Below are 26,504 nucleotides of genomic sequence, written 5' to 3'. Positions count from 1 at the left end.
CACAAGTAATAGCACCGCGAAGTTGTACAAGGAAAGCGGCACAAGCAGATGTGCACGCACACATCCTGGTCGATGGCTCAGGCAGTGGGTGCAAGCCCTCCTGTTCATGAGACATTCCTCCCAGTTTGGCCCCTCACACTCCTTCCAGTCTGTCCATCTCTCTTGCACCAGAGAACCCAGAACTGGACCCAGTGCTCCACATGTGGCCTCACCAGGACCCCTAGGACATTCCCCACCCTGCTGCTTCCCCCAGCTGGGTGCCCCCAGCACGTCCTGGGGCCTGTTCCTCCCCAGGGGCACCACTTTAACTGCAGGAGATTCCTGCCAGCCCCTTTCTCCAGCTGCCCAGGACGCTCTGCACAGCACTGTGACCCTCTGGTGCCTCAGCCACTCCTCCCAGCTCCATGTCACCTGCAAACCTGCTGAAGGTGCACTCTGCCTCCTTAGCCATATCCTTCATGAGGATGTCCCTCCCACAAATCAGCATTTGTCCTTTAGAAGAACATCGGGCTGGTTTTAACCGTGCTGTTTTTAATGAAGTTCACACACTGAAATTCATTAAAAGAATATTAAAATCATTTCTTATACATTTATTTTAGTACAGAAAGGCTCAGATTAATGTGTTTGAGAAAAAGAAATGCTCTGTCTCAGAACTTAGTATCTGATAGACTTAAGTACAAGTTTTTGCTTAAACGTGAGCAAAAAGCTTTTCCCAAATATAAAGTGCACCTTTTGTAACAACATCAAAACAAACCCAAGCAGCCATAACAAAATTACATTAGTCTGAACAATACTTGATTTCATGTGGATAATGGAGACAAATGCCTTCACTCTACGATGTTATTTCTTGAAGCATAATACATTTTTTAAGAGCTTTTTGAAAGGTCAAGACACCTCCTAATAGCTACCTGGTACACTGCAGATCTGAAATACCATTAAAGATATGAACAGCAGAGGCTGTGCTGCATCACCATTAAACACGTGAGCACAGGTTCATAAGCAGCAGAGCACAGAACAGCTTCTGATTATTTCAAACCACATCAGTAAAATAGGTGAACATTCATTCTCCTTACCTCTTGCCTAATTGCTATCAGTTTCCATGATACAAAAAGACACAGGAAACAATCAGATATGAAAAGTTATACAGTTTTCTTACACAGTGGCTTAGTTTCAAAAGCTTGGCTGTTAAAATTGAATGCTGAACTTGTATTTTCTCATTTCAGATATAAAAATCCAAAGCTTGTTCCAATTTCTGAGCATTACAGAACCTTTGCTTTGGATTTTTAACGTTGAGGGTAGGCTTTTCAAACTTTTAGGTTTTATTTAATGAAAGCAGCCTTCAAATAGAACATCTTAGACCTGAGTAAAAAACAAGAGGGAAAAAGTCTTTCTAGTTTGCTTTTCCAATAGGACATTTAGCAACATTCACATTAGTTTGCCCATAAGGAAAATTGTAAGAACTCTTACAGTTCTACAAGGATGAGAAATATACACAGGAACAGCAATCACAGAGCCAGGAAATACAGGGAAAGGATACAATAACTAAAGGATTCCTGAAGAGCCTGTCTATCTAGTACAGTGAAATGCAGAAACAATGTGCACTGGTGGCTCTGCTCTAGCAGAGGTGCACTGCGCGGCGGCACCCTGACGAGACTCACTAACCATGTAAGAACTGTGTGCATGACCACATACCTTGACAAACATTCAAGTAGCTCTGCTTTCCTGCAACCACTCCCATAATAGAAGTTTTGAGCAGTTTTTGCAGTTCAGTGTAGTAGTAAAAATGTAATATTCAATGTATCAAAAATACACTATAAAAACAATAAAATGCTGCATGTAAGGGCAATGCATTGTTACTTCAATAAAAGCTGCATGGTCACTTTTACAGCAAGAGGTCTGCATCTTCATCAGCTTTTTCAATACCAGGAAAGTAATCTTTGGATATTAAAAAGATTCTTCTCCCCCTCTCCTCTATTTTTTTTTTTTTTTCAAAATGAAGTTTAAAGAGAGCTAGAAGTTTTTCTACTAGCTCAAGTAACATCACAATTACCTTAAGAAAAGATCAGGACTAGAAGGAACAGTAACACATTTTCAGCACTTCTTGTAATTATGATTTTTTTTTTTTGAAAAAATTAATTTACTCTTGCTGCAACAGTGCCATTACATTCAAAAATAAATGAGAATTGAGTTTGCTCTGCCGTAACAGATTACTTGTTAATTTTGTAGAAGTCCATTCTGAATATGCACTTAGTTTAAGTGTCTACATAAGAACATACTGTATCGTAAAATGCATTGCTGCATTGTTCTATGCATTTTTTACAGAGCAGACTGCATTTTAGAAGTTGCCACTGAGGGTCAACTATCTTCTTCAGAATAGTGCAAAAAGGAGAAGTGTTACTTATTGAAAGAAAGCCTTTGCTTGCAACTCGGTTCTGAAGCTGTCTTGAATTCATCCCCACTTCTGTTATTCCAGCTTTGTTTCATTGGAGTTAGATGAGGGGCAATCACATCACCATCCTGTTATTAAAAGTCAGGAAACATTAATGATAACGCATTAATTTTTTCTTTCTATCCTAAACCAGGGGAAAGAGGCTCACTATCAGGCATAGGAGAAAAATTAAATGCAAGGTCCTAGAAGCACTGGAAATTAATAAGTATGGAAGACCATGCATTACAGAGATGGAAACTGCTGTAGTTAGTGGTAGGAACTGACAGGGAAAAAATCCCCCATATATTTGAGAAGCTGGCTTGTATTTTGGGCATTGGTATACGAATTGGAAATATTGTTACAAGCTTTTGTTCCGAATCCCTCCCAGTTTCTAATTTAAATCTATTGCAGTCTACCAGGTGTAGGTGCTTAGAGGTGCCCTTCACCTTCTTAAGGTATATAACAGTGAAGTAACCGGTACGGTCTAGGCTGTGGTGCTCAGCCTTGTCAGACCACCTATTTAGTAATAAGGCATTACAAACATTGGAAAGAACAAGCAGAAATAGACTGGTGGGACTATCTTGGCATGTTATATAGGCCCTGGCATGCTGCAGGACATATAAGATGGGTAACTCTGAACCAGAAAAATACAGTTGCCGGATACAACCATACTTCATGAGCTACAAGCAGAATAAGCCTTTTACTTAATCTATTTGCAAAAAGCCTTTCAGAAATTAACTGCTCTCATAAGACAGACTTGACTGAGAAAAACTTGATACAACCACAACTGATTGTTTACACTGACATATAATACTGGAAGTATCAGAACATCGTAGTTTTATTAGACAAAGGCCACCACCTTCCTGCAAGGGGGATGTGATGGGGATGCTGCATCACACATCACCAGTTTACAGCCACAGATGTTACAGGTTTCCCCATAACTTTTGGCAGGAGGAATGCAAAACAAAACATATGAACTCAGGTTCTGCTTTAGGCTTTCATTTGAATTGCTATGGCAGCTCTTGCACTGTATCCAGTGCAAAACTTCAGATGAGCTGTAACATACAGCCCTTCCTGTCTCTCAGATGGAAACTTGTATGTCTGAGAATTGACAGGAAAAGGGAGCACAGAACAGCTAAGGCTTTCCAAGCACTCAGACTACAGTTGCCCAGGGAGTAGAGGTTTGCAAATTTGTTTCCCAGGAATGTTACACTCTGACTCAGACCCAATGGACTGATCATGTATATCCTATCGGAGAGGTAAATTTAACAGCTGGTGAACGGGAAAGAGCCAAAGCAATCAGAAGAATTGATAAGACCACTCTAGATCTTTAAATCTCTCAGTGGCACTTTAAGCATTTGTATGAGGAAACCTGCATCAATACACTAGTGAGTTGCTGCATGGATGTTAACTTTTGTTATAAAAGTATGGCTTTTCCAATCACCTAAGTTAAACGAATGAAAATCCATCACTATTCCAGTGAAACCAGAGCATGTCCAGATGCAAGCCACAACAAAAACAGAAGCTAGGTTAGTGGGAAGCAGCAACGCCACAATGACAAGGCCAAAATCCCTAGAATTTTTTTATGAATGAGCAAGCTTACAGACAAAGGTAAAAAGCACTAGAACAAGAAAATAACATGCAAATTTGTTACCTGTGGTTTGGTGAAATCCCTCTTTATACACCACTGAACGAAATACTGTTTTGCAGCTGAAACAATATTTGGATCCAGATTTTTGCAATAAACCCGAATAACCTGTTCTGCAAATATCCTGGGTAAAAGCCTTGAAACCTTTGGAATAAAGAACAAATAAGCTTAATTCTTTCTTTAAATTTAGAGTCTAGGGAACTTCAATTTCTTCATCTAAATACAAATTCAAAACAATAAAAACATCTCACTATAATCCATGAGCTATATCTAAGCAAATTATATAACTCTTTTGTAAGAACAAAAGAGTTAAACACTTCATATGTAATGGATGTCGGGACTCCAGTTGACTGTACTCATCTTGTGACATACGCCCAGTATGTCTAAGCAAAGACATGGATTCCACCACCTTTCCACAACTACTGCAAGAACTACCACGAAGGACAGCGATTGCTTCCATTGCAAGCTGTAAAGAAGATCACTTTCAGAAGGCCATTTGAGGAAGATAAAAAACTACCTGTTCTTTACTGATCTTGACAGCCTTGGAAGGATCAGCCTTGCAATAGAAGAGAACATTATCAATGGGATTCTGATCTTTCATTCCATAATCCATACTGATAACCTTGCATGCAAAACAAATAAAATGACATTTGTTAATGCTTGTCATTGGTTTTCTTACAATAAATACAAGTACGTACACACATACTATAGTTCTAGTAAATGGCAGTAATAAAAAAAAGAACAGTAATTAACAAATTATTACCTCATAAAACAATCTGGCATTTGCATTTTTTAATCTTTTATTCCACCACCTCTCAAGTCTGCAGCTGCCAGGTGGACCTTTGCATTTGTACCCACCAGCATTCTGAAACACTGCAGTTTCAAAGAGTAAAACCATGCTGCTCCCTCAACACACTGTGCCTTCCTGAGCCACACAACCTGCTCAGACAGCAACAGAGCTTACAGTTTTAAACATGAGGGTTAGCCAACATTACCTACATCTGCTTGGGACACTTTAAATTGCGTGGTCAGAAGAGAGAGAAGGGCCCACTTCCCCATGACGTCAGTTTGTGGGACAATGAAAGTAGTCAGCTACTTTAAAGCTACATAAGTTGCTGTCATTTTCCCCAACCTGAAATGAATCTTCAATGCAAGACAGCTTTAGAAGTGATTTGTGATGTGCTTTGCAAAAAGCCATTCACTAGCTCCCCTGAGAATTAACTGAGAAGAGGGTTTAAGCTATTTGACACTAGCAGACTGCTCAAACTTTGCCCTGTCACAGGCTCCCTCCTTACACTCCTGGTGGCTGGAGACTGCATTGCATGCACCTGGGAGCGACTGCCATGCCCCAGGCATGAGATGCCTGCAGGAATCGCCCTGCCTGTCTTCCTCCCACTGGAGCAAATGGTTCACTCGCCTTCATAAATAATAGCCAGTTGCTGGACTGCTGACTTTAACACCTGTACGTGATCAAGTAGTTTTTACTCTAAGGTCACTCCAAAAGCAGAGATAGTTACATCAACTATGAAGTCTTCAGCTTTTAGATCCACATTTGGAGGATTCTTTTCCGGCTTGGAATTAGCGATGTCATCTGCCAGGCCATCATATTCATCCTGGGAAAAAAAAGACAACAGCTCAGACTGTATTTTTGCATTATCAGGTCAAGACCTAAGCAACAAAGCACATAACAGAATATGGCATGAAACCAAAGCTTTAATTTCTTCATGCTTGACAAACTCTACAGTAATCTGGTTGTCAGAAGCCTTCTATACCTTCAAAAGCCATAAGTCTACTATTATTGTTTTATTTTTTTAGAAACAAACAAAAAATCAGCTTTATTACTATTTATATCAGCAAATTACTAAGACAGAAAGAGTTTCACACCTGGCAACAGGAAGAAAGGACAGAGCCCATTCAGGATATTGAAGTTCTCATGAAAATAGGAAGTAAATACCTTCAAGCAAATCTTTTACTAACACAAATGTGTTTTTCAGTTAAGATCCCCAAAGGTGAATACTAAATATTTTTAATGGTTTTTTTTTTTTTTTTTTTCAGATGTTGGAGGATCTCACCCTCTAATAAAGGTTTTATAACTGCAGTTAAAAAGAAAAGCATTGAAACATAAGTAAACAAAAGCCAAACATGATTAGTGATCAGTGATGAGTTACTAAAAAAAAAATTAAAAAAACACAGAAAATAAAACAGAAAAAAAAAAAACAAAAAACAAAAACAAGATCCTAGACAAGCTTTGGAGGGGAAAGCAGAAAGTGGAAATCCACAAGTTTTATCTGGTTTTGGACCTTGAAGACTACTCCCTGCTGAGAGTAAGGTTAAAGCTAAGTGTAGGAGTATGGTGTGGTAGAGAATAGATGATCATGGAAATGTGTAAGCTCTCTTTAAAAGGCTGTGGCTGGGCAGGAGAGAGAAGTTTGCCTGTTTACCTTTGCCCAGGGCTGCTACATTCTGGGCGAGATGCAAGATTTGATGAAGGAAGATTTCCTGGGAGCACCTGAGACTGAAAGGAGAAAAGCTGAGTGCAGCACAGAGCAGCCAGGGGGCAGGTCCAGAAGGGAAGGAATTCAACAAGCAGGTTTGTCCATTGCAAAGACAGGGAGAAGAGCAGTGAATTGCACACATCGACAGGCTGAAGCACGTGTGGCTTGCTGTGACTCAAGCCAAGGAAAGGTTTAGAACGAGAGCAAGCCTAGAGGAAAGAATCACCAGGAGGTAACTGATGGGAGGCAGCTGGCAGGAGACAGAATATAAGCTTTTTTATTTCTATTCTGCATCATTTATAGGTTTTTTTTTTTTTTTTTACATTGCCTATTCCAGTTCATACTAACTGGAAACTGAGCACTCTAGCTACTTGAGATTTTTCCCTTGCTGTGTCCAGCAGGTCATGAAACACAACACTGTTGTCTCTTAAGCAGCAGAACAGACAGCTCCATCTTGTCTGATCACTGCCCATTTTCAGTGCATCAGGGGAAGCAGAGCCTCTAACACTCCTGCAAGGGAAAATCCTCCTTTGCCAAGCCCCCAGCTGATCACCAGAAACTGCAAAATGCTGGCTAGATGTAATTATAAGACCACTAGCAATACCGTCTGCCTTCAGAACAACACACACACACACACAAGATTCAACGTCTCAGGCTGGGTTTTCCAAGCAAAAGTTTTTCTTTCCACTAACCAAGCTTCTACAAGGTGCTGTTTGAAGGTAAAGCTCATGCAATTTATACTCCTGCCCATCTCCTTTTTGTTAGGCTATCCTAGACTTCAGAAATTTTACAATCAATATGCAACAACTTCGCACCATGCTGATGTGTGTCTTAGAATGTTTTCCTTCCTCTTCAGTATTTACCCTCACCTTTTTTTTCCCGTATACAGAATCTCTTAACACTACATCTCTTAAACAAAGAACAGAACCCAAGCCTCTCAAGTGAAAAGATGAACAAAGCAATAAGGTATTTCCTAGTCTCTCCATAGCCTTGTTCTTTAGAAAAGCTGAGTCATTTTTATTAAAGCTTTCTAGATATTGTCAGGCATTTCAGGAAATTTGGCATGGAAAATTTTGAGCACCAGGGCTGAAGTTTACAGGTTATTAACTTGTCAACACAATATACCACTTTACGAGACCAGGTGAGCCATCAGAAGCAACATTATCTCTAATATAACATTATTTTGGAATAAGACAACAGTAGGTAATCCAATGTCTGATGAGTGCTTTGGAAAATAAACACTAGAAAAAAATATAAATGCCCATGTTAAGTATAAAAATCTAACACCAAGAAATTGAGAAAATATTATTCACATTGTTCTCAAAGTAAAGCAAACAAGTTATGATTGAAAACAAAAATATCTTCTAATGTTTGTTGTTATTTTGAAAATTTAAGGAACACAAGATGATAGTAATAACTTTCTAAAATCACTAGACCGTAATAGCATTTTATGCAACAGGGTTTTTCTGAAAATATTCCTGCAATAATCAACTTCTGAGTTTGTATCTCTTGCTGTTCTTCTGTCTGTAGATAAAAACCCTCCCCAGTTTTCCGTAATGTCTTCCACATCTCAGCAACATAAAAACAGTGTGGTGGAGATAGAACTTTTGACACTATTTTTTTTTTAATAACAAATTTAAAAAAATAGGAAAGAAAAAAAAGAAAGCCAGAGAATGGTTTTAGAAAGACAGAACTCAGAATCTTCCAGAAATTGGTATTACCTTTGGAATTTCATTTACTTTTTCAGGTTGAGTCTCTCCTAGAAACTTGTATAATTCACGCCGTTCTATTTTACGCAAAATTTCTCGTGCCTCATTCAGTTCTGGACGGCTTGAGTGCAGAATTTCCAGGTAGATATTATCTGTCGAAGTTGTATTATTTCAGTTAACTATGTCAAAGTTCAGTGTCACAGCAAAATACACGTACGAGGACAGTGGCTTAACCAGTAAGAAAAACTGCTGATTCAGGAAAAATGCTCACTTTCAGCAAATGTCTGAACATATCAGGTCTGACAACTGAGAATTCTATTCCAATATAATTTTGGATATCATTGGGTTCATAATAAATTTTGACTAAAATCCTAGTTCAATTCTCACCCTTGCAACAAACAATTATTTCACTGGAGGTTGCTTCCTCTTTTTGTTTATCCAGCCTTGGTAAGCAGCACTAACTGCCTCCGGGGGGAAGATGCTTCATCTTATTAAAGAAGAAAGCACTTCTGTTAAATCTTCGGAACTTCTCAGTCTTTGGACAGTGGTAATGAAAGTCCCCCTTCCTGTCTCCACGTGACAGCAAAGTACGCAGTGGCATTTCCACAATGCACATGAGTGGCAAGAGGCAAGTTTCCAGGTTTGCTTGGATGTGCCGTCAGAGCAGAAGGGTTAATTTTGCTGTCCTGAAACCACTGGTGTCAGGATGCTGCTCACCAGTCACACAACCAACACAGCAGCACTCCGTGCACCTGTTTGCATTCCCCAGCCAGGAGTACCTGTGCAGCTGTGACATGCTGAAGGTACAGCTCTGCAACACCCTGCCTGGCACAACAACCAGTTTAAGGAGCTCGCCACACATTGTGTAAGCAAGCTATGAACCACGATTACCAAAACATCTTTACCAAGGGTTATTTTTATGGACAACAAGGTTGATCAAAGTGTTCAATTTCCTCACACGGAACAGCAAAATTTCAGCTTGAGAGAACAGATAATCCATAGAAAATGAGAAGCCCATGAACGCATATATTGTGCAAAGGCGGTAGCAGCAAGGAACTGCTTGCTCTTTCATCCATTACAAAAATTAGAATTTGCTGTCAAATCAGAAACAAATTCAAAAACTAAAGGTGGTTTTTCACTCATCGTGGAAGAAAGTTGGGGAACTTACTGCTGCAGGATCTCACTAGAGGCTTATCATTAGCAAAGATCCAAATGGCAGTTGGACAGTTTCACAGAAGCATTGCTCATCTTGGACTACTGCTACCAAGCCTCCTGTCCTCCCAGATCCCCCAGGTTGGAATCACTGGGTGCAGGGTGCAAGTATCTTGGTTTAAGATGAATAAAATGTACTCATCCTTCTTGATTGACAGTTGTATCTAACATTGACATGCTCCTCTCATCCCTCGTCCCCCTGCACCCAAGGGTCCCACACGGAGCAGATCTCCATGCTGCAGCCCGTGGAGGAGCCCCCGGTGGAGCAGGTGGATGTGGCCTGGAGGAGGCTGCGACCTGTGAAGAACCCCTGCCAGAGCAGACTCCGGGCCAGAGCTGCAGCCTGGGGAAAGGAGCCCACGCAGGAGCAGGAGGCCTAGGGGATGCTGCTGCCCTTAGGGGACCCAGATAGGAGCAGTGTGCTCCTGATGGATGGACCCTGTGGTATGGAGCCCTCTTATTCTTGAAGAGCCACTGTCTGTGGGAAGCCCAGGCAGGATCAGTTCAGAAGGACTGCATCCCATGGGAGGGACCCTGCATAGGAGCAGGGCAAGGGAGTGACTCTGCAGGAGCGGCAGAGGCGAAGCGCCACAGACTGACCCCCCATTCCCCTGTGCTGTTCAGGGTGAGGATGTGAAAGAGGATGGATGGGGGGAAGGTGGTTTTAGTTTGTTTTGTCTCTTATTTCTCTAGCTTGTTAATAATAGATAAATTTCTCTAATCTCCCTACATTGAATGTTTTGCCCATGATAATTGTTGAGTGATCTCCCTGTCCTTATCTCAACCCGAGCCCTTTTCATTCTATTTTCTTCCCCTTTTCTTTTGAAGAGGGGGAGTGAAAGAGTGGTTGTGGTGGATCTCAGCTGCCCAGCTGGGTAAAACCACCACTAGGGTCATTAACATAAGACTCTTAACATGACACAGATTATGGCACACAGGAACATCTGCAACTGTGCCCTTAGCTTCTGTCACCTTGTCCATGGAGCAAAAACAGAAATTCCTGAGCCTCTCTGCTGACCAGCAAAGGCTTGATGATGGAAACTCAAGAAAGTAGCTCTGGGAATCCTTGTGAGCTGTAGCTCCCAGATGGAGCAAGATCTGACAGTCCTTGGGAGCACCTTTCTGCAGGGTCTGTAGCATCCTCTGCCCTGCAGTCACCCCAGCCACAAAACCCCGAGTGCAGCAGGGTTCATGGTGTACACTCTGGCCTCCATTCCAAATGCTACACAAAACCAGTAACGGGATGCCATGGCACTGAACACCAACCAGAAGAACTTGTGGCGAAGACCAGGAAGGGCAGACAAATCCAATACACAGCACTGGTGGGAAGATGGTGAACTACATGATAGAGAACATTGAATTTAGTAATTTCTGTAAGCATTTGTTCCTCACAACACTGACCCAGACCTTGGAGAACCAACTTCCAGCAGCCAGACTATTTTTTCAGGAAACCCTCACAAGCCTTAACTCATCTGCATAACTACATAATCACACTGGAATTTCCCCACATCTCTAAGTAGCCTGTTGCTCCTTGTACTTACCCTATGAGAATAATTCTCACAAGCTCTTGACTAAGCAACCAGAAACTTTCAGCAATCAAATAATTTGTTCACATATTCCATTTTCTTCAGATGCATTTACAATCAGGGTTACAGTGCCTCAAACAAATTAAATCAGATTCCATCTGAGCCCTTTGAAACCTGTCTCAGGGTTAGTTTCCCACAATGAAACAAGCGCAGTACTTGTCTACCTGATGGAGTTAGATGTAGTATCACTCTGACGTGACCTACATCCCACTTGTAGCAAGTACAACAAACCTAGGGCACAGGCATGACTGCCTGACAGCACTGCTCACAATAAGCTAGACTTGAATGCATGCAGAATATCAGAAGTTGGTGCACCTCTCTCTCACCATAATCATAAAGGTAATTTAAGCTAGAAGGTTTTGCTTTCTCAGCAAGATGTGAGAGCACAGAGAGTTTCAGGTCTGACCTACCATCTGTGCACAAAAGCGGTGCTTGAAGAATCCTCATCATGGGCAAGGACCTACTGTGCCAACAGTTCTACAAACTAGAAAAAACAGTCCTATTCTAACAGACACTCATGTTCTGTCACTTTAAAAAAAAAAAAATTGAGCATGCTTACCAGTTAGCTTAGTGTAGGCTTCCATATCTTCCATTGCTGTAGAAATCCGGTACGATTTTCCTTTAGAGCCTTCTATTTCAAAAAAACGGTCTGCTTTCTGAAAGGCTTCTGTAATCCTAGTTTGAGGCAAAAGTAAGACTTCAGTATCATTTAGCTTAGTGATACGGTTTAGTGGAGGACTTGTTAGTGTTAGGTCAGAGGTTGGATGATCTTGAAGTCTCTTCCAACCTAGAAATTCTGTGATTATCTTTAAACACTTTATTGCTTAAGAGTCAAAACAAAAAAAATGCTTTAGCACACAATAAATAGGAGACTAATTAAACTGCATCCTAAACATGCAGTAGAGCCTGACCGCATTGCAGTATGTCCTATTTCCATGCTGCCATTGCACATTTCAGCAGTCTTTCCATTTATTGAAAATAGATTCAGAGCAGACCTTAACTTTATTTCAAGAAATGTCCACTTCTTTCTGCTTCAGAGTATGAGCTTGATAATGCTCACATGGCTGCAGAGCCTTGCAAGACAGTGACAGTCAGTCAGCTGCAGTGAGGCTACCTCATAGATGACCACATCCTTTTTACAGACCTATTGCTCCAGAAGTTAATAGAGTGAACATAAAGCTTCGTAAAACCCATGTATGTGCAGTATTTTTTCAGTCGGGAAAACCTAATGCTCTAAAGGTCAAGTTTTTCCAAAGCTCTCAGTACACTTGCTGTCATTTCTAGGTTGTATGCTCACTTGGTTGGATAGGCTGTTATAATTATGGTAAGCCAAGAACTACATTCCCTGGCTGTTCTGTTTTACTTCTTACACATAGGTCCTACCAAACCTTAGGATTTTTAGCCAATGTAACTGACTGCTCCAAAGAACCACTGCACAATGAGCAGCAGATTGTGAAATGAAACCATTCACAAGTAATTTTTGTATTGTATAACCCTCTACATTGCTTTTTCCAAACTCAGCAGATGCTTACTCAGCAAGACCATTATTTGGGGATACCAATATTTCTTCTGCTTTTGAAAAAAAATAAAAATAAGAACATTACCAGGAAACTTCTATAGATATAAAGAGAAGTACAAATGCTGGTAGGTAACCAAATTGATCCTGAACAATTCCTGCTGTGGCATTACATGAAGACAAGTAAGCTTGCTCCTTATTTTGGTCTGCTAGTAATCTTAACATTAACCAGTCATTAACCAGTCAGTTTGAGTCTAACACTCTCTTTAACATGTAGATAAAGATTCAATCTGCTTCTAGTCGAATTTCCTGTGGAAGGATAATGCTGTCTGGCCAACCCTACTTCCTGTTCCTTTTGTTGTTGTTTTTGCCTTTTTGTTGTTGTTGCTTTTTTATTATTATCTTTAATTATATATTTATACAGTGCTTAGAGTGTCAAGAAGTCTGTATACAGTATAAGGTCTCCCCAAAGCCTTCTCTTCTCTAGGGGCTAAATAACACCAGCTCTCTCAGTCTTCCTAGGAGATGTGCTCCAGCTCTCTGATAGTCCTTGCGGCCCTCCTCTGGACCTGCTCTAACAGATCCAGATCTTGGTTATGCAGCCCAGTGACTGTACATGTGTACGTGTCACATCTTATGGATTAGTTGAAGATTCTAAACGGATATACAGTTTCAAAAAAATTAAAATAGATGATGTGCAAGAAAAGGATGTATAATACTTGCATTATTTCAATGATGTTGCCAATCTTATGCTGGTATGCTCGTCGATGCAGGCAATTCCGTGTGTGGAACATATCATACAAATTTCCAACTTCCTGAATCAAAAAAAAAAAAAGAAAAGAAAAAGAATCTTTTACTTTTCGCATTGTCTCAACTGCAAAGCTAAAACAATTTTGGAATCAAACGAATTGATGCTTTTCATTTGCTGCAGAGCAGAATACTTATTTTTCACAATTTATAAATGTTGAAATAGACTCAAGCCATGGAAGAGCTTGGCAGTGACCCCAGACAACCCAGACAGAGAAGAGCACTTCTAGCTGCTTCAAAAGCCCCACATTCACATCTTGTTCAGAAGAGCAGAGCAGGAGCACACCCAATTGGTGATCATCTACTCACCCTCAGAAGGACTCGCCACATGCCCTTCCAGAGGCTAGCCTCATCCCTCCCCTCCTGAGACTGGTAAATTCTGCCAGCAGCTCCCAGAGCAGCAACTACTTCATCCTCTTGGGCTGCAGAGCATCCATCTAGCAGCCCCCTTCAATGCAGCACGTGGCTGCACCACCCTGCCCAATTCTGGCTGGCTTTACCGTGCCTTAGCTGTCTGCAACCTGCTGATACACCTCACATGTATTTTGCTACTGAGTGCTGCCTCAGCTCACACACACTGCTTACCTTGTCACGGGCACAGATATGCTTCTCGTTTTCTACTTCACAGACCCGAGTGAATTTAATTAACCGCCTATAATCAAAATTATTCTGGATTCCTAGGTGATGGCAATCCCTAAAAACATTCCACAGAAAATGCTTAACAATGAGCTCATACTTGTAAATATTGCAACATTGTTTTAGTAGGAATTTAATAAAAACAGAAACTGTAAGATTTGTACCTTGCAAAATAATCCCATTTGTCAACATCAATGCCATTTTTTTTGTTAGCTACTATCTCATACAGGAAACTCTTCTCCTTTGGTCGACCATGGTAAGGCCACTAATAGCACAGGAACCAAGAACAAAAATCAGAAATAAGAAATTAAATGCTGTGAGAAATGTTGGAATATTTTTAAAAGACTGTGCCAATACATATTTTCTTGCCTATGGTAAACATCCAACCCCAAACTAATGAAGAACAAAGACAATAGAAGAGCTTTCAAAAGCTATGCTGGGCATTAGAAATCCAGAACAAGGGCGTAAGCAGATGATTTCCCAGAATATCCGGAAGAACAAAGGTCACGTACACTACAAGTACTTAATTTTCCACCCTACTAAAAGCAAACGGAGCTCTGAAATGCAAAAAACAACATGTAACAACAGAGGGGAAGAGGTTGGAATTACTTAACCTTCAGAGGAATTAATTAAACCCACACACATCACTGTCTTGCAGTCTTCTGCGATCTCTGCAATCAGCTATACAACTTTATAGAACGTACTTTTAAAACAATTATTTAGATTAAAAAAAATAATAATTGTTCAAACTGCCAGCTACTTAAACTCCTAGCTCACAAACGAGGAATGATTCAGCCATGGTGCAAACAGGAAATCGACACCAAAATAATAAAATACAAATTACACATAAATATTTCCTTAAACATTTAATGATTCTTTAGTTAAACAAAGATTGCCATTAACTGGCCTTGAAATTTGGGAGAGGGAAGTGGGGGGGATTATCTAAGATATATACAAACAGATATCATGGTTTTAATTTTAACTGCATTGCAGATATATTAAAATTAAAGTGAGTAAGAATGGAAATGTGTAAACAGGGAGGAGAGCACTTCAGGCATAATATTCTGTACTGATCACAAAATGCTGTTACAGGGACAATGAACAGGAGCGCAGCTCCCAAGAGTAAAATTGAGAAATGCATTGTTTTCTTCAGGACCAGATGGCCTACTGCAAGGTGACATCATCACAACACGGGCACTCATCAACAGAAGAGCCTGTACTCTGCTGAAACCACCACAACCCAAATGACCTCCAGCAGAAAATTGCAACCTAACACCAGGAGGATGTCCAGGTTGGCACAGATCACATTTGACTTTCCTTTTCCTGTTATTCTGCTGGAAAGTAGGCATAAAGTCCAAATGAGAAAAAATAGACAATGGGCAAGAACTTGGCCCAAGATCAATGGTAGCAGCAGGCAGCAAGTTTTGTGTTCAGATGACTGCAAATGGGTACAATCAATTGCATGGCTTTCCATATTGCCCTCCTGTTAGATCTCAGACTGAGTTTTTTTATGCCAAGTTCCCTATGCTTTGTCATTGGAGCACTCCAGTACACATGGTAGCACTACACAAGAGAAAATAACGGGTAAGTGCTAACATTTATGGGTGATGCTTGGGACAATATGCAAGTTTTTATTAGGACCTGATTGTCATGACAGATCTCCCACTGGTGGGCTCTTAATTATGGTAGCAACTGAATGGATATCCTTGAAGAGATGACAAGAGCTGTAAAATTAAGAGTGATGACGTGATTCTTTTATAGAGTTACAAAGATTATTAATGATGATCTCTTCTTCCTTGTCTCGAGGCAAGCCATTTCTTCAAGTCTTATCCCTGCCTCTGTATGTGTTACTGCAATAAATCCAAACATTTTGCTACTGTCATCAAAGATAATGAGGCTCTGGCACTCACCATATAATTGGGCTGTGCTTTGCAGCACTCACTGCCTCATCTCTGCCAGTTCTCAGTTCTGTTACCTATTATTGGATTGTTAACCTAAACTGTGTTTTCTTTGTATGGCCACTTAAAAACATGACCTCATTACCAGCACCTTCAATGTATCCAGTAAATGCACTTCCTCTAATCTGAAGGCTTTGAGGCAAGAACTTTACAGGAAGATGTGAGCACGTAACATAGCAAAACTACCACCAAAGGAAAAAAAATAAAATAGCGCTCTTCTCTAGAATCCCTCCTGCAAGGAGTCTCACAATTTACTAGGTCTTCACAAAAATGGAGAAAATAAATTGTAAGAAAAGCAAAAATTATCTACTCTAGTAGTAAAATGTAAGACATTTGTTGGAATAACCACAGTAGAAATACAGTGACTCACCGATTTCTCACAAATGTTTTCATCGATAGGCCCTCCTATTTGTTCCTTGATGAAGATCATATCTTCTTCCAGGACAAGACCATATGACTTCATGACTTCTTCTAGTCCATTGGATGTGACTAAGTGCTCAAACATTTTAACAGAAGCAGTTTCATGCTGTGAAAAATACGTGAACATTACATTACAAAGTTCATGCACCTTTCCTGTGGTGACACAGCTTTCTCCTAACCCTGGAAGGGCACTTGAGCATGGGAATGTGAATGTGGGTCATTTGCTGTTCATTTTGTATCTACACAACAGAAAAACATCCTGTCTACAGAGTCCAGAAACAAGCTCTTCCACTGAGAACGCTTAATTATACATTTTTAACAAACAGCAGTGACTGTTACAGTGTAAAAAAAACAAAAGCAAACAAAAAAACTAACCAAGTCTGCTGTACAGTAAATTAACAAGTTTACTCAGCTGATTTTCCTAGTATTTAATAGCTGACAAAAACCTGAAACGAATGTGTTACATTTTATTAAGAGAAAACAGCCCTCAAAGCTGTTCAAAGTTTCAGAAAATTTAAATTCTAAACACTGTATAAAATATCCTGGCTTTGAACCAACATCTTAAACTGAAAAGGAACCTCCCAGTTGTTTCGCACCTGTAGAATACGTGCTGGAGAAAGCCAGCACTACATATTTTAAGGTATGATGCAGGCTTAAAATGATGAGTGAAGCCGTAATGAGTTCTGCCTCTTTAGTACTTCACCACAGGGAATGACAAGACACAGACATTTCTTTTTCCCAGTGACACCCAGTGAGAGGTGGTGGAGGACATGCTTACACAAACACGTCTCAAGACATTACACAGCAGCTCAAGAGCATTTTCACCTTCAGGGAGGAGATGCTGGTGACAAATGTCACCAGCCCTCACTTACTTATCACACCTCTATTTCACTAGTAAGGCTGTATCTGTTCACAGTCACACTAACAGGGCAGATATTCCCCAAACAAACAAAAGAACAAGAAAATCAATATAAGGCCATGAATATAATATAAGACCATTTTCTGTTTTTCAGTTATACCATGAAAACGATGCAATAAGAAAACATGATGGTCACTATATGCTCCCAAACATTGGTAATCTTTAAAGATAAATTATCTTCCCTTTAAGAATGCGAGTTTTCTTTTTACTTTAGTATTGAAATGCCTACCTTCCACTTCAAACCTTCACGAGCGAGTGGAATAAATCTTCCATCAAACATGTGTGAAAATGGTCCGTGACCTTGGATATAAAGATTATGCAGGTTTAATCTGAGATGTGGCTGTCAATAAAAGTATCATGAGCAAGCTGAGAATCTGCATTCTCTTGTATTTTATTTGATCTTGACATCATCTATGAAGAAGACTCAACTACAGCAAGTACACCTCACTAACACGTCACCTTAAACACTACTGCACTTAACATAGATGGTTCCATTACTGACACCATAGGAAAGTATTGCAGTAACACCAAGTACGTTAATTGCTCTGTACCAGCTCTGAAGAAAATAAACAGCATTATAAATGAATAACAAATTTGGAAAGGGTCACTAATTTTCTCTCTGAGATATTACTGGAGGTTTTGAGAGATTTGAGAACATCACGGAAGGAAGCACTTGACCACTGAAGAAGAACTGTAAAATACCATATGAAAATAACACAAAAAACTGGCTAAGAGTGGCTACATATTCACCAAGTGGATTTGCCTCTACAGAGGTACTCTGAACCAAACAGGAACAGATTAATCCTGTCTTGGAAGATGGTCATGAACTGAGAAGCCTGAAACAGCTCTCGTGTTCTGCTCTCACAGCCAACTCTTCCTTCAGGTTAGCTTTCAAAAAGAAACAGGCCAACTCAACTGTTGCTCGCTTACCCAAATCATGACAAAGACCCGCAATTTCTACACAGAGGATGTCTCGTTGGGTTATATCCAATTCTGGTTGTCTCTCCTTCAGTGCACGTACCAGGCATCCTGCTAGGTACCCCACCCTGTCGCAGGACAAAAATAAATAAATAAATAAGAGGAAGTGAATATAATAGCATTTTAGCTTGAACAGGAAAATAGCAGTTCACCTATTCTATGTTGCTACTTTAAGACACAGATTTGTCTGAAACATAGCATACAACATGTAATGAAAACCTGACCTGCAAAATGATCAGAGAAACATTTTTTTTTTCCTGTAGTAGAGCTTTAGCCATCAGTAACGCATCTGAATGCAAAAAAAGCAAGAGATAACATGCCCAAAACATGGAAGAAACAGTATCTTAACATGGTACTCAGACAGCTCTAAGCAGATCCTGCATTTTCTTCTTTCCCATAAACACATGAGTTAAAATCTGCCTTCTGTTTTGCTTCCAGTTTAAACTTCCTCAGAGTTCTCCCCTTAATTAAAGCAAAGCTTCAGGTATTTCCAACCTTGCAGACATTTGCTTTCTTACAGTCATTACGGCCTCAAAACTCTACAGGAACACAAGACTCCCCTAGCAGATTGACCTAGTCTATACAGAATCACAGAAATGTAGGGGTTGGAAGGGACCTCCAGAGATTATCAGGTCCAACTCCCCTGCCAAAGCAGGTTCCCTAGAGCAGGCTGCCCAAGTAGGTGCCCACCTACTTTCTCTTTAACTTATATTACTAACAGCCTGACAATTTGGCATCGACTGCATGAGGCACACTTAAGTACAAATGCAAACGTTACAACTAAAGCCCATTTTATTTGTTCTGGGAAATCTAAGGGGATTGCATCTGTCTGACAGTCCATTTATAGCAGCCTCAGTACTCTTCCCAGGCTTATGCTTTTAAACTCAATTTTCAGCTGGGGAGAACATACAGCACTCACAGTCTCTAATGTGCATTACCAGAAGGAAAAATAAAGACGGAAAGCATTGATCCATATTGGGAGTTTCTTTATCTCTCTTTGGTAAATGAAGTCCAAGAGAACAGCCTATAGTCACAAAGGATAAACAAAAAGATTCATGTGACAGAAAATGCCACCACAACAGTATTCATAAACCCTCAAAGGTAAGTAATGTACCTTGGCTGGCACTCCACACCAGCGGAACCAATCTCAGGGAAATACAAATACAAGAGACATGCATACAAGACTATGTTACCTTACCCTAAAGAGTGTTCAAAGCGGTTGTGAGAGGCTCCTGGAAAAACAAAGTAAGTGCCACCCAGCTGCTTAATGTATCGCAGGCGCTGAAACTGAGGTGTGTCAATGATGCGAACCAGAAGAGGGTGCATTTCAATATGCCCGTGAACTGGATCATTAAAAACCTACAAAAGCCAAACAACAATGCAATCAACACTTAAAATATGACTTTGAAAATAAACAGGCGCAAAGGTAAAGGGTATCTAGTAGGGTCAGGTATTTGGTGGGAGAGGTGGTATTGGTGATCACTTGAGTTCACCTTTAAAATAGGCATATCCTGTCTATCCTATACCAAGATTTATCCTGGAGAGCTACTTAGGCATGACATCAGAAAAGACAAAGCTGTGCATTTCAGGTGGTGAGGGAATTCCAGACAAAAGTCTCTAAAAGTCTTACTTGCATTTGTTTAATTCCAATATTTAACACTTGAGAAAACTGCCTAGCTACATCTGCTATTCCACTTAAAGGAAGGTACTGCAATACATGTCTGTGATCATAGAATGGTTTGGGTTGGAAGGGACCTTAAAGATCACTCAGTTCTAAGCCCCTGCCATGGGCAGGAACAGCTCCCACCAGGCCAGGCTGCCCAAAGCCACATCCAGCCTGGCCTTGAACATGCCCAGGGATGGGGCATCCACAGCTTCTCTGGGCAACCTGTTCCAGTGCCTCACCACCCTGAGTGAAGAATTTCTTCCTTACATCTATTCTAAACCTGCACACTTTTAGTTTAAAGCCACTACCCCTGGTCCTACCACTACATTCCCTGACAAAGAGTCCCTTACCAGCTTTCCTGCAGCCCCGTTAGGTACTGTAGGGCTGCTATAAGGTCTCTCCGGACCTTTCTCTTCTCCGGGCAGAAGAGCCCCAGCTCTCTCGGCCTTCATAGAAGAGGTGCTCCAACCCTCTGATCATTCTCATGGCCCTCCATTGGACTCACTTCCACAGGTCCATGCCCTTCTTGTGCTGGGGACCCACCCCAGAGCTGAACACAGAGCTTCAGGTGGGGTTTCATGAGAGCAGAGCAGAGCGGGAAAATCCCCTCCCCTACACCCTGCAGCCCAGGATACAGATGGCTTTCTGGGCTGCAAACTCACATTGCCGGCTCGTGTTGAGCTTCTCATCAACCAACACCCTCAAGTCCTTCTCCTCAGGGCTGCTCTCAATACCCAATAAGAAGTGTCTGGTTTGACACTGCTTGTTGTGGTTTTTTTTTTTGTTTTTTTTTTTAAAAAAAAAGTGAGATTTTGCAGGGTGGAAATTGTGCTTCTATTTTTTTTTTTCATAAAAGAAAACGCAAAACCCAAGACAAACAAAATCTGAAGAAGTACTCCCTGATTACCTCTGGGTTTGCATTATCTGAACAATGACTTCTACAATAACATAAATACATAGATTTAATCCTTGCATCAGAAGAGAACATAAAGCCATTTCATGATACACTTATCTCAGTAAAATACTGAGTCAAATAAGTTTTTATTTATTCAATGTTCTCTCTACTCCTGTTGCCAAACTGGCAGTGCTGCAGTCAGATGCACAGACAGCAGAGGAATGCGTGCTGATGGGCTGTCCTGGCCTGGGTTAAACTAACACACACCACTGTGAAAAACTGTCGGACACCACAAGCAGTGGAAGCGAGAAGAAGCCTGTTAACACAGTCCTGAGGCTAAACTAACAAAAATCAAGAAGGGGACACTCCACAAGACAGAAGATGTGAAAGGAGAGCTTCTCACATTTCAAACAACAGCTCATTTACTCATCCAATCTCCCACAACCACCAGGTGCCCACATCAAGCTCTTAACTGCTCATTTTAACAATTTTTCTGGTTAACATGGTTTTTGAAAGAACATTGACTATCGAGAAGAAGGGCTTGGAGCGTGCTGCTCTGCAAAGGAAAAGCACCACTGCAGTGCTGGCTGGCAGGACAGAGCCAACAGGAGGGGAAGCAGAAAGACACAGGCAGATCACTGCAATTGCCTGCAGGGCGGTGGAAGCAGAGTCCCCCAGGCAGCACCACTGTTACCTTCATTATGTCCACTGTCTGTCTCAGTTTGTTCAGGCAGGCGAGCACCTTCAATCTCTCAGCTGGGAGGCTAGAAATAAAATAATAACAGTTTGAAAGCAAAGTTTGGTAGGTATTTTCCTTGACAGTATATATGGAATTACTTGTGTGAGTTCATATTACTCTGATGTGCATTAACTCTTTTATGGACATACAGATTTTGTGGCCTTTTCATAGTAATATTGAAATATTGATCTTTTGTTAACTCTGCCTTCAGGTTTCGTCCTTGGGCAAACTGGTTTTGGCCGCAGTACAACAGCGAACACTTTACCACTAGAAAACACAGTATGTTACCTTTTGCACTCTTCAGCAGTTAACCATTCTTAGTCCAGCTTTACAACAGTCTTTGCATTTAAGGTTTAACAGAAATTAATACCATAAAATGTCAACTATTAACAAAAACAAATACAGCCAGATGCACTGAATATTTTCACCTCTATCATTTAATAATTCACAGTCCATAAAAATATTAAATGCATATGATGCCTGAGCTCCTGGTGAGTTTTTTTGTTTGTTTTAAACAGTTTGTATCCCTGTCCCCAGCAAAGGAGTTCTTGGCTGCAGCCCGGGCTGCTGTCACTTGCAAGCCTTCAGCTGCCTCTGCTCCAGAGCAAGATAAAAAGCACTGGCAGTGATGCTCAGAGCAGCATGTTACTTCACACCTCGAGCAGCTCAACCTGTAGGAATGGTCACAAACTCTCAGATAATTACAAGGGAGATCCTGAACGAGGCCACTATTTACAGGGCAAAAGAAAACAGCTAAAACTGAAGACAAGAGGAGGACCACCTGCATAAGCCTGTCCTTCTCCGCTATGATAAGATGAAGAATTTGAGCGTGGTGGAAGAGCAAAGGAACTCTTTTGCAGCCACCAAAACTGAACCTTGCACATATCTATCTTCATGCTTCCAGGAAACAAAATTGCAACAGCTCTTTGAAATCTGTCCAGAAAATGGGACCAAGGACATTCAACTGCTGTGGGTAAGAAACACATAACGTTTGCAACTATGTCTGGCTAACTTGGACAGGATGAATGCTTGGGGTGCACCCTCTAAAACAGTTCAGGATTTAAAAAGTAACACCAAACCTGATATAAAAAGATGACCCCCACTTTACTAATTACAGCTGAGGGGTCTTTGGGGGATATCACTTAAAAGCATGCTAGTAATGCTGATCAAATGTCACAATCATGTTTTTGAAAGAGCCATAATACAGCAGGAGGTACACTGACACCATCATACAGCCATGCCATCAGGTAACAACTGCTCAACAGGACATTTTGGGTCAGACAAAGTATATGAGCTTAGTCACATTTACGGGAAGGTGATGCAATGCAAAGCAGTACCAAGCATTAAGCAAGTATTAAGCACTTCTCCTCCCAGTGCTGGGTACATGGCACAGCGTTGGTTGGAAGCACCTGACTGTACTTTTAAGTGCCACAGAAATTCAGGAGCAAGGAGAATCTTCACTGGAAAATTATCAGGTACGTACAGGGGATGGCACACGGGCATCTACCCACTACTACTTGAGAAGTGACTGCAGCTACAGAAACAGCAAAGGACATATCCGTGCTATTTACACTGGAGTTTGTTATACAACTAATTGTGCAAATGTTGTCCACAAAGAGCATAGCCAGATGTGCTCTTTTCTTCTTTCCCCTCCAGAAACTCACCTCTCACAGGGTTGTATTACACATTGCTAACACAGCTCTCTACACTGTAGGACACATCTGATGGAGGTGCCCCTGGCCAGACTGTTGCTGCAGATGGATGCTACAGAGGCAGGGAAGTCCATGCCTGACCTACCTACCAGTCGCTGGCTCCTGCCTCCAGGAACGCTGACCCCACTTTGGGGCTTGGTCTCCCGAAGACAAAGCATATTGCCAGTATGGTCATGGTGAGCATAAAATCACAAAGAGCTCTTTAGTGATCTTCAGAGAAAGAAGAACAGCAAGGAGTTGTTTACATTGTGCCTACACGATAGGACTGCCTCAACCAGAAGACTGCAAACAACTCATATTTTAATACAGTTTTCTCAGGGTGTGGCTGATGTAGTTCTTCAAACTGCCCTTAAAGCAGCTGTCTTAAGGGTGAACACTTCCATTTCCCCATCCATTCCCCTCCACCCACGCCCTCCCTTGCACCACAGACAAGGAAGAAAACCAAAACAAAACAAACAAACAGCCCCTCTCCTGCACCCATCAGGAACTGAACTATTCCAGAGATGTCAACCAGACAGCTTCACTCACCACCCATATTTAACATGCATCACACCTCATTCTGCACGGAACATCTACTTCTAGGAGCAGGAGAATGCGTAGACAACCCATAGCTCAGCCTCCAGGCCCCTGCTGTCCCAACCTCTCCTCTCTGTATGTCTGAGAATGACAGGGAACTATACTCTAAGTGTGCAGTCATTACTGGTCTGACACGGATAAATTATTAAAGTTATTGGAGGACATGACATGCAATGGAAAAAAGCACAGGAAAGATCACCCTTCATTGCAAAGCCAAGCAGAAGTTATATATACAAAAAAAAGCAAACAGCTCCAGCAATTTCTCATCCAATTGAGAGTATTTTCAGCTCAACAGAATCGAGATGTCAGGCTGCAAGGAAGTAAACACCTTACAGTACAAAACTTGCCAACACATCATTCCATATGCCCCATTCAGTTTCTGCACCGACTGGGAGCTATCCACGGCCGTTTGGCTCCACACTGCACCAGCAGGACTCAACCTACACGCTCCCAAGGAGCCTTGAAGCAGCTTCTGTCTCTCCTGTACGTACAAGCAGCCAGCATGGGCACATGCTGCTCAAACAGGCACCAAGGTACTGAAAGCAGCCAGCCTTCCGGTGGCGTAGAAACAGAAACCACTCTCTGCTTGTTCTGTCAGCAAAAAAAAGGCCTTTGGAAACAGAAACTAAGAAAGCCTTTCGCCACCTTCCTTGCGATTCCACACCATTCCTACCTGCACACTTAAAACCATTCTCACAAAACCCAAAACCATCTTATTACTGACTTCTGCCAACGTCTTACCTCCTCCAAAGCATGACCCTTCTGCCTTGTCACCTTGTGCCTCGCCGCCTCTCCTTTCCCTGCCAGTGGACACACCCGGACACTCGCTCTCAGATCACACCCTCCTCAAGCTGACAGCACTCTGCCCCAGCCAAATCTCTAGACATCGTAGAGGTGTCTAGAGATCATCCTCGGCACACTTAGCTCCGGCAACCTTACCTGCAGGCAGCCAACCCACACACAAGCACAGCTCTGCACTTGAGCACGCCTGCCAAATAACCACACCGGGAACTGCCCTGGTACCGCTAACCACAACAATAGAAAACAACGTGAGAGGAGCAGAGGAGCTGGAGATAGGCGCAGGGGGAAGACCCCAGGGCGCAGCCCGGTCCCTCAGACAGGCAGGACCTTCATCTCCCCTTCTGCTTCTGGAGAGGAAGGGAGCTCCTTCAGCACCCGAGCACCGACCGGGCGTGCAGGAGCTGCCGCTGCCCTGCCTGCCGAGGGCAGTGCCCCCTTCCCAGGCTCCAGGGGCTGCTCCGGGACCCCCCTTCCCACAGCCCCCACCCCCCAGCCCGCCCCGCGCCCCTCTCACCAGACACCTGCGACCTCGAGCGCGCAGGCGGGCAGGTCCAGCAGCATGGCCCCGGTGACGTCGCTCTCTGCGGGAACAAGCAGGCGGTGAGCGGTGCGGGGAGAGCCAGCACCCCCTTTTTTTTCCCCCCCTCCCGGTCACCGTTACCTCGGAAGCGGCTGAGGACGGGCTCAGCCACGCCGCTGCGCGAGAGGTGCTGGCAGAGCCGCTCCGTGTCCCACAGCCGCGGGTCGCCGTCGGCACCGCCACCACCACCGGGGCTGCCGGGCCCCTCGGCCGGGTCCTGGTGCCGCGCACGCTTGGCCGGAGTCTCGGCCCACCCCGCCGCCGGGCTGCCCATGGCGCTGCCGCCGCCGCCGCCGCCGCCGCCCCGCAGCCGCAGCGCCCGCTCCGCTCCGCGCCCGCCCCGCCGTGACGTCAGCACCGCGCGGCGCGGCCCCCGGCCCCGGCCCCGGCCCCGGCCCCGCCACCGCCTCCGCGCGCCAGCGGGCGGGAAGCGCCGCGTGGCGCCAGGCGCTAGCCCCGCCCCGCCTCATGAGAGGGCCCCCCCTGAACAGAGCTTCCACATAAAGGTTATGGTTATTGCACGGAATTTCTAGGTTGGAAGAGACCTCAAGAGCATCGAGTCCAACCTCTGACCTAACGCTAGCAGTCCCCACTAAACCATATCCCTAAGCTCTACATCTAAACGTCTTTTGAAGACTTCCAGGGATGGTGACTCCACCACTTCCCTGGGCAGCCTGTTCCAATGTCTAACAACCCTTTCGGTAAAGAAGTTCTTACTAACACCCAACCTAAAACTCCCCTGGTACAACTTAAGCCCATTCCCCCTCGTCCTGTCACCAGGCACATGGGAGAACAGGGCTTCTGAGGGTGCCCAGATTTAGTGAGCTACCCTTTCTGATCTCAGACCACAAGGTTTTTTCCAGTGTTTCCCCCCCTCCCCGTGCTGCTGAGGGGCAGTGAGAGCAGCTCGGTGGGCACCAAGCATTGAGCCACCATCAGACCCCACTTCTGGGAACACGCTTCTGGGAGTTGCTGTGTTTTCATCACACCACAATTCAGACACAGCAAAATGAACAAACAGAAAAATTAATAGCAATAAATAAGTAAATAAATAAATAAATTCTATGCATCCTGCAAAGTCTTAGAGTTTACATCATGCTATAGTGATTTGCTTTTGTAAGCAGGTGTTTCTGTTTTCTCACTTTCTAGTTCTTGTCAGCAAAGTGCACTGTTTTTCCATCTGTGTCTTTCCACACCCTCTGGGGCTTTCTGAGATTTCCATC

General features: G+C 42.6%; 1 protein-coding gene across 1 annotated transcript; it reads right to left on the bottom strand.

The window, feature by feature from the left end:
- Nucleotides 1-554: 554 nt before the first annotated feature.
- SAMHD1 (SAM and HD domain containing deoxynucleoside triphosphate triphosphohydrolase 1) lies at nt 555-25,612 on the bottom strand. Its single transcript, XM_084296770.1, has 16 exons — nt 25,363-25,612; nt 25,216-25,282; nt 21,568-21,637; nt 19,511-19,671; nt 18,265-18,380; nt 17,564-17,634; nt 16,366-16,521; nt 14,202-14,302; nt 13,987-14,095; nt 13,318-13,409; nt 11,638-11,753; nt 8,293-8,432; nt 5,594-5,689; nt 4,594-4,698; nt 4,083-4,220; nt 555-2,517 (listed from the first exon to the last, which is right to left on the bottom strand). Exons 1-16 carry the CDS (start codon nt 25,553-25,555, stop codon nt 2,395-2,397), a joined length of 1,854 nt encoding a protein of 617 aa, XP_084152896.1. The 5' UTR covers nt 25,556-25,612; the 3' UTR covers nt 555-2,394.
- Between the last annotated feature and the right edge of the window lie 892 nt (nt 25,613-26,504).

This window comes from Netta rufina (genome assembly GCF_964035555.1).
Source record: "Netta rufina genome assembly, chromosome: 16".
Lineage (NCBI taxonomy): Eukaryota > Metazoa > Chordata > Aves > Anseriformes > Anatidae > Netta > Netta rufina.
The sequence above is the reverse complement of the archived record's forward strand: the minus strand, read 5'-3'. Positions and strand labels throughout refer to the sequence as shown.